Source organism: Carassius carassius, chromosome 27, assembly GCF_963082965.1.
Source record: "Carassius carassius chromosome 27, fCarCar2.1, whole genome shotgun sequence".
Taxonomy (NCBI): Eukaryota; Metazoa; Chordata; class Actinopteri; order Cypriniformes; family Cyprinidae; genus Carassius; species Carassius carassius.
Genome location: NC_081781.1, coordinates 28,498,953 through 28,516,038, shown reverse-complemented (window position 1 = coordinate 28,516,038; position 17,086 = coordinate 28,498,953). Strand labels below are relative to the sequence as shown.

The 17,086-nt window shown below is 37.4% G+C and overlaps 1 protein-coding gene across 1 annotated transcript in view; it reads left to right on the top strand.

Moving 5' to 3' along the window:
* rngtt (RNA guanylyltransferase and 5'-phosphatase) overlaps nucleotides 1-14,129 on the top strand; it is a 125,615-nt gene extending 111,486 nt beyond the window's left edge. Inside the window, exons 14-16 of the mRNA XM_059513328.1 lie at nucleotides 8,972-9,038; nucleotides 12,598-12,721; nucleotides 13,416-14,129. Of these exons, the coding sequence (XP_059369311.1) occupies nucleotides 8,972-9,038; nucleotides 12,598-12,721; nucleotides 13,416-13,570 (346 nt within the window). The 3' untranslated portion in view covers nucleotides 13,571-14,129. The remainder of the gene's footprint in view (nucleotides 1-8,971; nucleotides 9,039-12,597; nucleotides 12,722-13,415) is intronic.
* Nucleotides 14,130-17,086: the final 2,957 nt, after the last annotated feature.

Below are 17,086 nucleotides of genomic sequence, written 5' to 3'. Positions count from 1 at the left end.
TGAAGCTCTTTTTTACATTGTGTGCATTATATTGATTATAATGAGAGAACTTGAGTTTAATCGTGAGGACGGTTTATTAATCCGTCCATTTATTAGAGTTTCAAAGATTTAATCGTGCAGGTTTAATTTTATTCGTTTATTGTTTTAGGCTAATTAGGCCTAAATAATGGGAACGAAATTATACAGTGCTTCATGTTTAAACATGCAACCATTTCTTAATTAGTTTACAGACAAATGTCTTTTCCCCAATAAGTTAAAGGACAGGTAACAAATAACACAAATGCATGTTGTTTTATTAAAGGAACAAATATATTTATATTGAAAATATAAATTAAAATATAGGCATAATATATGAAAATATTGACATTTTGTATATTAATCCATGTAGCCTACCCCCCTAAAATAGGCTACCACTTTTAATGCTCCGATGCAAAGTAAACCACAATTTCTTTTGAATAATATAACACATAATTAATATAATATAAATAATACTGCACACCTTTTAAATGTGTCAAATCTAAAATATGGTTTAATACCATGTAGATTAGAGAAAATATAATCACAGGTTCAGTCACAGGCTTGACATTTATCCTGCTTGAATTTGTTCTAATAAATGCACATAACTTCATAAGTACCAAACTTTCGTCTGTGCATATTAAATATTAAATATTTTAACTACAGTGTTTTTCTTTCATTCTCCCTGACTGAAGCCATCAAATCTAACACATCAGCGAGGCAAAACTGACGTCTATTAGCAAAAATGTGCTTTGATGCGCTTGTTTGATAACTTGTGGTTAAAGCGCCACTCAGCGGTCAAAGGTTGCAAATGCACTTTATACCGCCGCCGCCGCAGTACGTGCGGCGGTAAAAAGGGCCTTTTGGATGTCTACTGAGTGTATTAAGTTATAAGTTGGCGCCTCTATGTCCTGTAAAGAGCACTTTAGTTTCCACTCTCCACACAAATGACTGGATATGCGTCTAAGTGCAAATGTTTTTGTTCTCCATTTTATTAACTTTTAAATAAGTACATTCAGTAAGTACATGTAGTACATAAAGTAACCAATCTTGCAGAACTTGTTCTTGCATTTAATACACAAGACACAGCGATGTAAATGAACGCAGAGAACGACAAGATGCTTCTCAGATGTACAAGGTGTCTGTTTTCCACGTTTAAATAGAAAAACAATTAAAAATCAATGCACTGGAATGCAAAAAATCATTCTGTGTGCTTTCCATCATGCTCTTACATTATGAAGGAAAGAGTTCACAGTTCACTGGTGGTGGATTTTGCACCCGGGAGGCTCTGTTTTTGTAATTATGTGTTACGATCCATTGAGATCTACATCCATGTGTTGATGTTATTAGGCAATTTGGTAACACTTTATTTTGATAGTCCACTTTAGACATTCTACTAGCAGTAAGTAACTTTGCAACTACATGTCAACTAGCAGTTAGTAGAGTATTAGTAGACTGTCTGCTTAATATCTTCTAACACTTTCTTTGTCAACTTATTGTCAACTTATACTAAGCCTAAACCTACCTCTAACACTAACCCTAAACCTACCCTAACAGTCTACTCTGAGAGTTAGTAGACATTAGGGCTGTAGCTATCGAATATTTTAGGAATCGAGTATTCTACCAAAAATTCCATCGATTAATCGAGTAATCGGATAAAATGTGTTTTTGCTTAATTATAAGAAAATAAGGCTCCTGGGTCTCTTACAATGAACAACTAAGTTTCCTTTTTTAGAAATTTTTTTTTTTTCATTTTAAATGCATAAAATGCAATGCATACATCAAAAATAAACATTTAATTGTTACCCATTGTTTCTCTGTCTGTACTTGTACTGTGAACAATAACAATAAAGTTGACAGATGAATTAAGTGCATTTAAGTGCCATTCAGTTGGGGTTTTAAATAAAGCATTTTCTGAGATGCACATTAAACACATAAAACATTAATTTAATTTATCTTTTAATTATTAAAAATTAAGCAAACTTAACTTTTTGGTAAACAAAGGGAATTTACTATTAAAAATAAAACATGAAAGAAATGTTGTGTAATTAAACCTTTAAAAAACGGACTTTTATTTTGACGGGTTGACGTACCTTTACAGTTCTGTGTATTGTGATGTGACAACGGTCAAATGCTCTTGGTGACTGTCAGAGCAGTTCTGGAGATGTTGTGCATGTGTTCACGTCCTTATTTAGTGAGACAGCACGCGCGCTTCAGTGTGTGTGATAAAGGAACTCGCACTTCTGCTCCATTCATTAACAGAGACATGCAGAACATGCAGGATTGATATTTAAATAGACTGTTCCGGCTTAATATTTACAGATATTAGTCCATATCGTGATTTGATGTAAGTGCAATGACCTATTTTTGATTAATTCAAAATTCGGCAAATTCCGTGCCATTCCGCGTTAAACTGTAAATTCCGTTTTTATGACTGGATTCAGCGATTCCCTCCGCGTTTTCTGCATCGGGGAAATCATAGGGCCCTAGTTGTGGTATGCCAGCTCTATCTTGCAATGGACACACGCCACGACATTCTCTTCACGCTTGCCCGCGCCCTCAAATCAAAACACTGCTGACTCCTTGCAGAATGAGATTTCAGACTCCGCGCTTGTCTCCTTCCGCTTTGTGGGTGACGTAAACGCGTTGTGTCACATTAAAAAGCATTGCGAAAGAACCTGACGTGAGATTTAAAATAAATCTAAAAATAAATCTAAAATATTTAATAAGTCGTGAGCATGTATACTGAATGTCCACTGGGAATGCATTGATTCTAATGTCCCAATAACTGTGCACATAAACGTTTCTACATTATCAGTCGGATTATACCCAGTGGCTGTTTTGCTCTAAGCTTTGATTAACATGTTTCAATTTTGTTTTTATTCCGAATTGACGAGGCAAAAAATAAATAGCTATTTTATGAGCCAATGGTCAGTGAGTGTCATCGAAGCATCATAGAGGCCTGGCTTTTCTACAGCAGATGTGTCAGCGAGTGGCTGAGGTTATTAGCGGGGTTATTTCACTGCCAGGAAACAGAGAAAGATGACATCTCCACTCTCCTCCCACACAGCTCTCTCTCTCTCTCTCTCTCTCTCTCTCTCACACACTCTTTATCTGTGAGTGTTTTTCCCTCTCACCATGCCCTCTTTATTTGCAGAGAGCTTTGAAATGAGATGGGTAAAATAATAAAAGAACCCCTAACTCTTTGCATAGATGACACTGAATGATGAAGAGCGGTAATGAGAAGACCTTGGGTTAAATTGGTGCAATTTTTAAGGAAATGAATTTGTACTTCAAATTTGTGCGATTTGAAAACAGATAAACATTTCATTAGTCAGGCTGCTCTGCAAACACGCTCCATCTGTTAAAAGCAGTGGAATGAATTCTTTTAGAGCGCCTCTCAATAGTCTACTGTAGTAACATTTTTATTAGAAGCCTTTGTTGCTTTGAAAACTAAAAGGGTAAAGTAAAAATCAAACCTTCACCTGTTGAATGTACAGACTCTGTAGTGTATAGAAACTAAACCTTAGAAACTGGATTAGAGCTTTCTGAATTCATACTACAGGCGTGAGTCTGTTTGGACACATCTTTACTGACCTTGAACACCTATATCATGAAAGCTGCCAGTTCCCAGCTCAGTTTCAAGAGAGAGAGGGAGTACTTGTGAAGAGAAATCTCTGCCGGACTGTTAAACCACGCACTGCAAAACATGGATATAATCTTTTTCCATGTGTCATTGACCAGAGATGATTTGATTCACAACCATTCAAAAGTGATTTTCAGCAGGCTTTCAATGGCAAGACATCTGGACTTCTCTAACACTCTCCTTTGGAGCTCTGGACTTGATAATAGGTGAACTACCTTCCCATTTTCAGCTTGGCCACCCTCCATTTTCCCTTCCTCTGACAAGTGTCCTATTCCCAGTGCAAGACAAACACTATCAGATGTGTTGAAGACCATTCTTGCCCGGGGTGTTCTTTATTTTTTATTTTTTTGGCTGACCTAGCCATTATAGTACCCATTTTGCAATCGGCTTGACTGTTTTTCTTTTGTCCAGATCCAATGATTTATTCAAAAATACATATAAAATGCAATCTATACATACAACGATTTTTTACTTCACTGCAAAAAAAAAACCTGTGACCCATGCTAGCAAAATGAGTCACAATGAGCACATTTTCAAAAAAGTTATTTTCTCTATTTAAAAAGACCTTGAAAATGATGTATGATGAAAAATGACTGAGCTGAACCTGTTGAAAGTTGATTGAATTAGCAAAGTAAATTTAGAGAAAAACTGATTTCTGAAGATTCCAAAGCAAAATTACCTAGCAATGTTACATCCCCCCCCACACTTCTTTTCTTAATAGTATTAGATTAATAATCATAATATAGCAGTTTTTTTAAAATCTTTGTTGTTATAAATAATAACTGATGCAAAAAAAAAATAAATACACAGAGGACACTATTTTAACGATCTAAACACAAAGTGTATAGCGCACGACGCAGGTGCACTCAGGGCGTGTCCAAATCCACTTTTGCTATTTTAACGACGGAAAAACGGTCCATTCGCCAGGGCACATTTTTTGAATGGGTTGTCCCTTTTCTCTTAATGAGTAATGGGTGTAATGTTCAATACACCAATCAGAGTGTCATCTCCCATTCCCTTTAAGAGCGAGATGCGCTCACGCCAGGGTGGATCGCTATTTACATGGCTGAATTTATTGGCGGAAAAGCTGAACGCTTCTCAAGGTCGTTTGTGCAAGCATTTATTACGACCTATATTTACGTTTTAAAGTTAAGCGCCCTCTAGCGGGCGTAAATATAATGACAGTATCGCGTTGCGTCTGTCGTCATGAATTGACGTATACCGTCATTACCAATCAAAATGCACGTTTATTTAAATGCAGTGTGTGGCCGTTTTACACCGATATCACAGTATTTCCTACATATTTTACTAGGTGGCTTATTCGTTCGAATGACCACACCTAACCCCACCCCTAAACCTAAACCTCACAGAAATCTTGCTAAATTATGATTTATGCTGAATTAGGAGCTACACGAAACACAAACCAGAGGGCAAATAAAAGAGTACAAAACATTAATATGAAAACGACCTTTTGCCGATAGGGGCACAATTGTAGTATACGCTCTGATGGGTCGTATTTCAGGGATATGTACAAACGACCTATACAAGCGTATTTGTTGGAGGACAGGTTGTTATGTAGCCTACACAATAATATTACTGTACACTGTAATCATTTTGTTTTTAATATTTGGCATGTTTGTGTGATGCACATCCCTGTGTGTAGTAAGCAAAGTCAACGCGCACTGTGGATCCGCCCAGAGGCACATTTTCTGCCAACGCACTCTTTAACTAACAAAAAAAAATATTGTGCCATTGACTTTAGACCAGGTTTGAGTTGGTCTATGGCGCAGTCTATTTTCAGCTCTTTAAAATAGCAATGTGGCAGCAATGCGCCTGAACACACCTCTTTTTTAGACCAGCACGCCCATGGGCGCACAAATGAACGGAAATGCATTTGCTAATTAAAAGACGTAGGTCTGGATGGGGACATGCGAACGGCGCGGGACTGAAAAGAGCAAACACACTTGCGCTGCGCCTTGCATCGCATTGCACCAGGTGTATGATAGGGCCCAGACACAAACACACGCATGCATATATATATATATATATATATATATATATATATATATATATATATATATATTGGGCCTGCGTGGGCTTACGATATATAAATGCATCATCATTCATTCATAATTTACAAATTAAGCTTTTAATGTGGTTTAAAATTTAAAACTACATTAAAATATAATCAACAGTAAGTTCTTCGACATGGAAATCAATAGAAATGTAGTAGCTAACCAAGTCATTTTCCCAGATAATTGTTTCATATCATGAATCATTTAGAGGGTTAGATGGTGAGGAAATTTAGGAAAAGAAACAATGCCTAAATATTAATGAATTTGTGGAAATTCGTGAGCAGCCAGTAAACCAGAAAAAACCTGCATAAATGTAGGCTATTAAGACATAGTATAATGCACAGATCTACTGTAATATAGTTACACACAGTATGTTTTTCCCCAAAGTTCCCCAGACGTTCACTTAAGATATAACAGATTATGTTTGCATGAATACTTCAGAATATTTAGCCTACAGGTACTTTAAATGTATGTATGTGTATGGGGATAGAGCACCATTGGTGTCTGTCGTCTTGATGCAGTTGCTTCAGATGAGAAGCAGCACGAGAATAGAGCCGAGGAAAAAGTTTGCTTCTCAGAAAATGTACAAATAAAGATACTTTTAGGTGTTTAATTACTATTTGGAGCACTGGGACGTCTCACTAGACAAGGGTTCATTTTTGTGAAAATCTGAAACATCATAATTTTGCACATTTTTTTTTTTTTTTTTTTTTGCCTGTAGCTCAAAATTAGTCTGTGTGCATTACTACTCATTTTACCAGAAGGGTCACAAATATCTACACATTCTTTAATCAAGATGCATTTACTTGACAAGTAAAATTACTTAAGATATAAGGTCTTATTTTCTGAGGGGGAAAAAAATCAAAATTTTGTTAGTTTTTGGTTAAAACAAGCAAAAATATCTGCCAATGGGGCAAGAAGAATCATCTTGTTTAGCCTTTGAATTAAGATTATTATTATTTTTACCCCTTTGGTAGATAACAAAATTTAAGAAAATAAGACCATATCTTAAGTTTTTTACTTGTCAAGTAAATGAATGCAGATTCAATAATTTTTAGATGATTTTACTAGAAAACAAGACAAATATATATATATAATTTTTTTTTTTTTGCATTATTCTGACATTGAGACAATTTTTTTAAGATGACACACCTGTTTTGATTTCATAATGAGGAAAAACAATAATATACAGGTGCATCTAAAAAAAAAGTTATATCGTGAAAACGTTTTGTAACTTATTTCAAAAAGTTAAACTTTCATATATTGTAGATGCATTACATGTAAAATAAAACATTTAAAAAGTTTGTTTTTGTTTTAACTTTGATGATTAGAGCTCACAGAGTAGAGTAAATAGTTTTAAAATTTGGCTTTTTACGTTTTTCCTTTTCTTTATCAAGGACTCTTATGCAAATGAGCAGTGACGCACTACAGCGTCTACCAATGACAGCGCAGAGAGTGATCTGCTGGCTGATAAAGCTGGATACCGTGGTAACCATTTAATAACTGACAGTGTAAATGCGGCTTTACGATTTGATCTGCAGGTTTCACAGATTGCGTTTGACATGTAGTCATCCAGTCTGTTCACCACAGTGTTTCACGAGAATACATTTCACAGAATCTCCTCTGAAACATTGTCATCAAATGAATAAAGAGGTCCATATAGTCCTAAATGAATTTTTGAGCAGTCAACAGATGGTTGAGCTTGATGGTCTTAATTACACTAGAAAGAGAGAAATGCACGTTTCAGCAGTTCACACATTGCTATACCAATTATGGAAACCGTAATGACTTAGCCTGCTGCTAAAGAGACGTCTCAATGTTAGTCCCGGACCGTCACCAGTAGCTCAGCTTCAGTGGACACTCAGGCTCATCACTGCACAACTGGTGCTGAGATCTGGTCCACACTGAAATGAATCACACGGGTGTCTAAACAGTTCATTGGTTTCATTATTTGACAAAAATGTCTGCATTCGAAGTGATAAAACACATGCACAGGACACACAGTAACAGAGGCTGAACACAGTGGTCTCCAAATATACAGCACCATTAGCTTGACTGGCAGGGTGTTCTTTAGCCCTCAGTGTCAGGGTTGGGATCCGGTCTCCTCCCCGGTGATTCACCACTATTTTGGATGGTAACACATTTCAGTGGGTGTGTACGTGTGAACAGCTGGGACAATTATAGAGAGGAGAGGGTTACAGTGTCTTACTGTCTGTTTGTTAGGAAGCATTTGCAGTGATCACTGATTATTTCTTTTTCAGCCGAGATTAATAAAATTAAAAGTAAAATTAAATTTCTAATGGAATTTATTACAATATGAAGAGTTAATTAATATTTTGCTGAAACAGTATTTGCTGAGAAAAGCTCCCAAATAAATATAATTCAGAGATATTACATGCCAAATCAAACTATTGATCTTCCAGTCCAAGTTAGATATGGGTCAGTCAAACTGTTAATATACAGTAAATATAGTATTGTTTATTAAGCTGTATGTTATTATTCTCACCTACCATTCAACCATTCAAAAGGTTTGTTTGACAGTAAAGACATTTATAATGTTGCAGAAGATTTCAATCTCAATATTTAGATACTAATATCTCTAGAAATTGACCAAATAAGGCATTAAAAATGAAGATACCAAAAGAAAATTTGGTTAATTTTTAATGACCCCCCACACCCCCAGTGCTGAAATGTCAGATATGATCACAGCAGTAAGTTACATTTTACTACATATTCAATAGAAAACAGTCATTTTAATGCGTATTAATATTTTCAATATTTCAATTTTTACAGTACTTTTACAGTACTTCCTCAATCATAATGCCTAAGACACTTCTTCTAAATTATAACTATATTGTGTATATTACATATATATTTATGTGCTGTTTATTGCATTTATTTCAGTGAGCCACACAGGCCAGTGCATCATTTACCAGCATCTCATTCAAAATTTATTTTAATATTGATTTTAAATTCCTTGATCCTTGTCTTTAAAAAGCCTCCCTTTCGAACATTCCCCTTCAAGTCTACACCTCAAAGGCCTTGGCGTCTTTGTATTTAGGAACCTCATCCTGACTGTGAAAGTCTTATAGGCATTTATTATGAAGCCCAGAATAATTACACGGCAGTATCGGAGGACATCCTCCATGGCAGAGCTGCTGTTATTTCCCTGACTTCCGCTTGCTTGTCCAGATGTGAAATTTAATTTAGATCTTTATTTTCGCTCTTTCTCCAGATTGATCCCGCAGACGGTGGGTCTCCTGTACGTGGGGAGCTATGACAGGCCCTTTGCACAAATGAAGGTGAGAGAAACATGGGTTCACATGTCTGATGATTCCTTCTGTCAGCGATCCCTCAGTCTGATTCCCTGCAAATACAGACGCCGCTAAAGATAGTCCTGTCATTGTCAAATGCTCTTTACATGATGTGCTTTTAATTAATTGAGTCAGACAGGTGAATGCTGGGTCACACAAGAGCTCCGATCTGAGACCCAGCGATCGGCCTGTCTAGACAGCCGCTTGAGGATTGCTCTCGATGTGAATCGATGGATACCACAACTATAACAACAACAGAACAGAGGAATACAATCATTGGTATCACTTAAAAATAAATTCTAGCTGATGAACTGTAAAAACTTTGACAGCTAATGAGAATCCATTTTAGTCAAGAATTTAAAGCGTCAAGCCACATAACAGCAATGCACACTTATAATAAACAGAATGTTATCATCCTCTGGTGTGGATGCTGTTATACACTGGGAACACATTTAAATGTAGGGTAGGTGATTTCGTAGAGGCAAGCAATAGCAAGTTAGATTTGAAAGCATAAGATCCCACCCTCCCTGCAAATCACTCTCCGAATCCAAGCCTCCTCCAAAACACATGAACTAAGCGACGCGTATAGCATATAGATCTTGGCAGAACTTACAACCAGAAGAAAACAATCATTGTGGTTTCTCTAAGAAATGAAAACATTTGGTTGTCAAATCAAAATTCTGAATATTTATAGGGATTAGTGTAATAATTTTGCATTATTATTTTAACTACAGATTACCTTAAGTATTCTAGTTAAATCCAGCACATTTTCCACCGATTCTGCATTATTAATGTCCCTGAATAAAATAATGAATAAATTAACAAAAAGATAGATGGAGTGAGAGAAACATTGATTATAAGTACATTAGTGCAGAAATGTTGTGGATTATCTGTATTATATTGTGGATGTTGAGAATTATTTTAGCAGCATGTTGATGCAAACTCCATTGGAATCGATTGTGCGTTACATCTCCCGTACGCTTCACATGAAGAGCACTATCTTGTAAGGCTGATGTGCCTTTTGGAGTTGCTGTCTGTGTTCACAAATCTATTTTGTCATGAATCTAAGTGTGACTTCTCTTTTGGAAGTAGTTTTTTTTATTTTGGCAAGAAACCCACTAAAAAACATTTAGGCTAGTTTTCTGAAACACACACTCAGTTGTAAAATAATGGGTAACTATGGTAACTGTTAATTGTTTTCTTTCACTCTAAACCACATATGATATGCTGTTGACTATGATTATTAAATGATTCTGTTTATTTAGCAAATAAATATGTGGTGCAATTTCCACAGATAGATATGGAATTTTTATAGACGAGAGAAGAAGTCGTTTTCATTGTGCTGAAGTGCTGCAGTAGACTGAAGGCAATAAAGAGGCCACATTAGTGACGAGCCACTGCTCCACTCAATCAATCGAGATGCAGGAATGTACTAATGGCTGGAAATTAAACACAATTGCTAAATAGTCACAGCTCACATAATTTACATGCTCTCTTAAAAATAAAGCTGCTTAAAAGGTTCTTCACAACTCCAAAAACATTGATTTCCAACAAGCAGCCCAATGTTTGGACCTGTCACCTGCCTGATCAAAAACATGCACTGGTCAAAACAAGCTCTGTTTCTTGGGAAAAAATGGGTCAGAATGCAAAAATAGTCAACATCACTAATTGACCTGTTATATAGAGAGATTATTTTTCAACATTCTTGTTGCAGAATTGTTGGTTGGTGCTTGACTCCATGAGTAATAATCACATGATAGTCACACCTGATTTGCTGAAAGCCGGATGTTGGTGAATAGGGAGCAGCCATAGTAGGGTGGTCGCTTACCATTTTGTGTCTGTTTGGAGTGTATTCTTTGCACTCTTAAAATGCAATGATTATTTGGCAGGATGTTTTTGGAGGGGCTGTTATGCCCCTGATTGTTGCTTTCATTAAATTGATTTAGTATTTTTTTTATTGTTGACTGCCATATTATCATTACAAACTAAGAAGGTTTTTGGCAAGCTTTAGCTGTAATGGAGTGGATTTGGCTGCTTTAGGCACCGTGTGGTGTTTGTAAATGGCTGCCAGGACTTCAAGAGGGTGACCGGAGTGTCATGATGGGCCGATCCAAAACTAACAGGAGCATCATGTACCGTGCCAGACGAAAGCCGAACAACATCCCTGGATCTCTGCCATGGTCGTGTGTATGTGGTTGTGTGGGGTGTGAAAGCGCGTGCGCAGAATCTTTGGCCTGCCGCCTCTATTATATTTGGCTGTGTTCTTTTAAGTGGTCGGGAAAGTTACCGTACCACCTTAGGTTAATTAATCCTTGGAATATTGTCCTGTATGTCAGTCTTGAAATGTTCAGCTTCCTCTCTGTGCTGACAGATGCCCTTCACTGTTGGATGGTGAGGGTATTTACTCATCCCATCATGCCAATAGGCCCAGAAGGGGGCGGCTTTACTGCCAGCTCACTTCCTCCCCCACACACCAACCTGCCATGGTTTAGCGAGGATCCAGTCTCTTTATCTTTGAGATATTTCTTTCTCTCGCTTACTTGGGCCAAACACGCTCCTGTTTTCTTAAGGCCTTTATACAACTGTCATGTATCGGGACATCTGTGTTGTGGCTGTAATTACACATTACGCGCTGGCACTTACTTTACAACCTACAAGAAGTACTAACAATTTGTCTGAACCACATACTAGTGGTGAGCACAGAAGCTCCAGGCACATTTAACAGAGAGATTTTGGTTCGTATCCCGTCTGTTTCAGGTCCTGGCAATGCGGACATATTAAAACAAACTTATATATACTGTATAAGCCAGGATGGCTTTCTGTGTGGGTTTGCATGTTCTCCCCGTGTCTGCGTGGGTTTCCTCCGGGTGCTGGGGTTTCCCCTACATTGCAGTATAGGTGAATTGGACAAAGTTAGTGAGTGTGTCCCAGAACTGGGAGTTAGTGCACTCTCAGGGCCTGGTTACGGCAGGAAGAGCATCCAGTGTAAAACGTACCAAGACATTATGCAATTTAAGGATGACCACTGCTGAAAAAATCCTGAAATTATTTTACAGAACATTAACTCTAAATGTGCAAAAATGGTTGCAAACCAGGTTGACAAAGCTGTCAGAAGATTTGTAACAGATGCAAGAAGGAATGAACTCTTCTGCATATGGAGGACCAACATCCCGCAGAGGTTAGCTCAAACATAACCCAACACACCTGCCAGAAAGATTGTAGTAACCCTGAAGAACTTGATTGGCAGGTTCAGGTGTGTTGAACTGGGGTTGAAGCTAAACTCTGCAGGACAGGATTGAAGACACGTGTTAATTGGTGGTTTTCAGACAAGCTTTGCTGATATATTGATATTTTTTCTTCATCTGGCTACTTTCAGAACATGAAGTAAACACGAAAAAATCCCAAATAATACTAACATTTTTTTTTTTTTTTTAAAGTGGTTTGTACATGTTTACAAGAATGCTGTTTGGTTTGAATGATGCAGCTGTAATTTATTTCTTTAAATTCACACAAGTGCTTATTACGCTATTATTCTTTTGCACCCCAGATAACAAAGGACCTGAAGCAGTATGATAATAAAATAATTGAGTGTACGTTCGTCAATAACACCTGGGTGTTCATGCGACAGAGGACGGACAAGAGCTTCCCCAACTCATATGACACAGCAATGGGTAAGGATGCATGTGCTCTACTATAGCCAGGGTCGGGATTAGATTCTGTTTAGTTGACTAGATGAAAACCAAACTCCTAAGGCTAAGAGCATTTTTACATGTATTTTCATTGTGCATAACATTATCTTAAAACAAGGCTGGGCAACTCAGGCCTTTGAGAACCAACCCTGATCAAACTCATCTGCATGGAACTTTATAGTAGACTCTTGTCATCTAAAACTCAAAATGTGTTTTGTCGGTTCATTTACATGACATCAGTGTTTTGGGGGACTGAAAACACAAAGTGCACCAAAAAAAAAAAAATGCACCAGTTTGTGAAAATAGTGACATCATTTTTATGCATCTTGCATGTTCAGCCTTCAGGAATGCATAAATGCTTAGCGTTTCTTTACAAATTCACATCACCAACTAAGGGGCTGATCTGGATAAGACAGCATTTTAGTCATTTTCGAAGGTCCATGTTAATGGGAATCATTTTGAAAACATTGTTATCTGTATGCAAAACATAGTTGCTGTTGTGTAAATGTACTGTAAGCAGTCAGATTTGCCCACCCCAGCTTTAAAATGTTTGCACCATTAATCCGAATGTTATAATTCAAATAGCTAGCTAACTCCACCTGAGCTTGCAGCCCAACTGTGCTGAAAGTCCAGCATCTATTATTTGTTCTCACTTTGTCTCGTGTCGTCCTGACAGCTGTGTGCAACAGTATCCAGCATCCCGTCACAAAGGAAATTCTCTTTGAGTTTTTGGACCGGTGCGCCCAGACGCAGTCCCGCAAACACCCAGGCGACTCTGATCTCATGCCACCGCCTGCAGCAAAGAGAGCGAACCACACCATCCCGCAGTAGCACAAGTCATCGGTTCGGAGCAGAATGCAAGCAGTTAGATTTGTTTTTTTGTTTTTTTTTATTCCCTAAATGTTCAGCAGCTCTGCCGGTGCACACCGCAAAGAGAAGAGACTTCTGGAGAACATTTAGCTTTTTGGCCTCACTTTGGCTTCTGTTCTTGAAGTTGTTGATGATCTATTTAAAGACAATGCTATGAGAGCTTGTTTGAACATTGAGTGCTGAGGCACATTCTTATTTAAAAGAATAAAAATAAAAATGAATTGCATTGTTTGTTTATTTTTTTTTTTTTAAGTTTTATATTTGTTACTGTCGCTTCACCGTTTGTTTTACAGTTACTTTTTTACTAAACAGAACAGTAAAGTGTGCTAGACTGTCTAGATTTAGACCCAATCATGAAACACTGAAACAGGTCTGGTGGCGTTTCATCTAAATACTGATAGGCGGTGTGCATCATATGATGGTGTTTGTTAGATTACAGTGTTTTGTATGTCATTATGCTGATTTGAGAATGTTGCCCCAACCCTTTTTTCTCAGGTTTTATTGTTAAAAGTTTTCCTGGTTCTTTTGTCTCATTGTTTTTTTTTTGGGGGGGGGGGGGATTAAAGCAATAATTCCAAAATAAAGATTGCCAGCTATTTCACACATGCCTTCACATGCAATACATGATCATTTTAGCTGAAGAACTTTGGATTTGTCTAATTTTGATTTTGTAATTTATAACTTAAGGATGCGTGAACATTTCGGCTGTTGTCACTCATAATTGAAGTGTCACAGCTGAAGTTAATGGCGTTCTTTTTTGCTGTCACATTTCTCATCTGGCGTTTACAGTATTGAGACCTGGTGTGCAAAGAGCAGATACATATGCCTGAGAAGAGATGAAATCCTGAGGAGTGAGTCACACCTGACATTCATGTCCTCCTCTCATCTGGAATTGTTTCCTCGTAAGACAAATGAAGGCTAAAGTCCCTGAAATGTGATACTGTGAGGCTGCGCTGAGCTCATCTGCATGCTGAAGTGATTAGACCTTGATTGCATCCCATATTGTTCTTCTTACGGGTTTATGATGCCTCAGAAGGCTCATAGAGTTGACTGAGAGACGTACAGAGAGATGAGAACGGAGGACCGAAGAAGACACGCTTCATATGGCATTTGAGTGATGCTGAATAATGCAGCACATAGACATTCATGAAACTGGCCCTATTAATAAATGTCTCTGGTCTTATGCATTAATGTTATTCAAAGGGGAAAATGTGTCCTTGTAATACTAATTAACAATATGTACTGTAGGGTTAGGGTTTGGTTTAAGGTTAGTAGTTGCTTTAAATTTCTGCACAACTTACTGATTCATTACTATAGTAAGTACAGTACATACAATGACACTTAAATAGTGTTAGGGTTGTTGTTCCCCAACAGCCTAATATCTATTTAGACATTGGTTTAGGTTGCTGTTGTAGATTAAACAGCCTTTCTAAAATCTTGACAATAATGAATTGCAGTCATTTGATACTGTTTAATAAAAGTGACAGCAATAATATCAAATTAAACAGTTTGATTAAAAAAAAAAAAAAGGCATCATCAGCTCTGGATTATGTGGAGAAGCCCTTCTGGCTAAACCTGAACTTTAGTCATGTGACACATCTTTGAAAAATGAAAAACTTCAACCAAATCTGATGCAAAATGCTACTTTCAAACTCTGTCAGTGATAACACAAAACCTTTTTTCTCATCAAATCATCAAAACACAGTTTCAGAAGGAATTGTAATTATATTTCACAGAATAATTTGGGAATACAAAAAAATACTAACAAATAAAGTGGTTCAACAAATTTGGATCTCAAGACATTTCTATTGAACAAGAAATACCCAAATCATGTCATTTCATTCACATGTGTGAGTGCAAATAGATGTTCAGGAGGCTCAAAGACTTCCAGCAAACTCCCACACCACAACAACAACCAAAAAACAAATATCTGGAGTCAGTAACTCCACACGCCAGCAGACAAAGAAAAAGGTGAACCAAGCATCTCAAAGGAGTTAGCAGTGTGACGTTTAACTTAACTTTTATTATTTTCTTTTATTTAATTTTTTGTTTTGTATTTTTTTTTTTCAGAAATATAATTATGAACAATTTAAATTTAATTCAAGCTCTGACATATTAAACAAAATGCTGTTCAGCTGGTCTCAGCCTCAGACGTCACACGGACCGTTGGCTAAACGTCTGATGCACATGGCACACAAAAGTGGAAACACTTCAAGAGTGTCGAAGCCGTCATCGGTTTGGTTGAATTCTACATGATTTCTGGGAGACGTGTGTGTCACGTTTTATAACGTTCCGCCTGGAAACAAAGATACTGTGGCACCAAACCCCCTCACGAAAGAAGAAAATGTTGTGTTTACAACTGTGACGAACAGCGCTTATCAGGATCAACTAAACACTGGATTTTCAAAAGTATATGAAATCTCTATAGAATCTTTAAAATACGTCCGAAAGTCTGTTATTGTAGCGACATTTCCACTTCCCGAAACGTGATGATGAACGAAAGAACTTTGATTGGTTGTTTGACACGTTGGTCAAACGGCCTCATGGGCGGGCCTTGGCCAATGAAACCTGCCATGAATTCCAGACCTTCACGTGACATACAGCCAATTATGGTGACCCATACTCAGAATTTGTGCTCTGCATTTAACCCATCCGAAGTGCACACACACACACACCCGGAGCAGTGGGCAGCCATTTATGCTGCGGCGCCCGGGGAGCAGTTTAGGGTTCAGTGCCTTGCTCAAGGACACCTTAGTCATGGTATTGCTGGCCCGAGACTCGAAACCACAACCCTAGGGTTAGGAGTCAAACTCTCTAACCACTAGGCAATGACTTCCTAAGACTTTTCTTAAATGACATAGTATGTTAAAACTGCACGGACTCAGATCATATACACAGTGACTGTTGGGGAACTCAAATTGATGGTTCACCCAAAAATGTAAATAAAATCATTATTTACTCAAACTAGTCTTTTTCTAAAATAAAATGAGAATTTTTATATTATTTTTATGTCGTGTGTTTAAGAGAACATCATTCATTGGCATTATTTGGACTCAAATACAGTTTTTGACAGTATTATTACAAATTTGTGGGGGACAGTCAAAGAGATTAGTCATCTGATACTGCTTTCATGTTTTATATGAAAATGAAAGGTTGAGTGGAGCCCATTGCATTGTGGGATATCACATTCCGCCCAGGGATACACAGGCATTCCATAAATACAAAACTCTGCATATTATGCATGCTGTAAAAGTAATGCATGTTTTATACATCACTCGGTGAGGCAGTAGATGCCTTGAGCTCTCCAGTAATTAACATCATGTAACGTTTCTGCGGCGCAGCTCGAGGTCACAGGCGTTTCTGTCCTGACACAAACACACACACCACCTTTAATGCTGATGGAAGTGATGCTTCAGCCACTGGTTTCATGTTGTTAGTGTCAAGTCATATCTTTGTGACATCCTAAAGATTATTAAA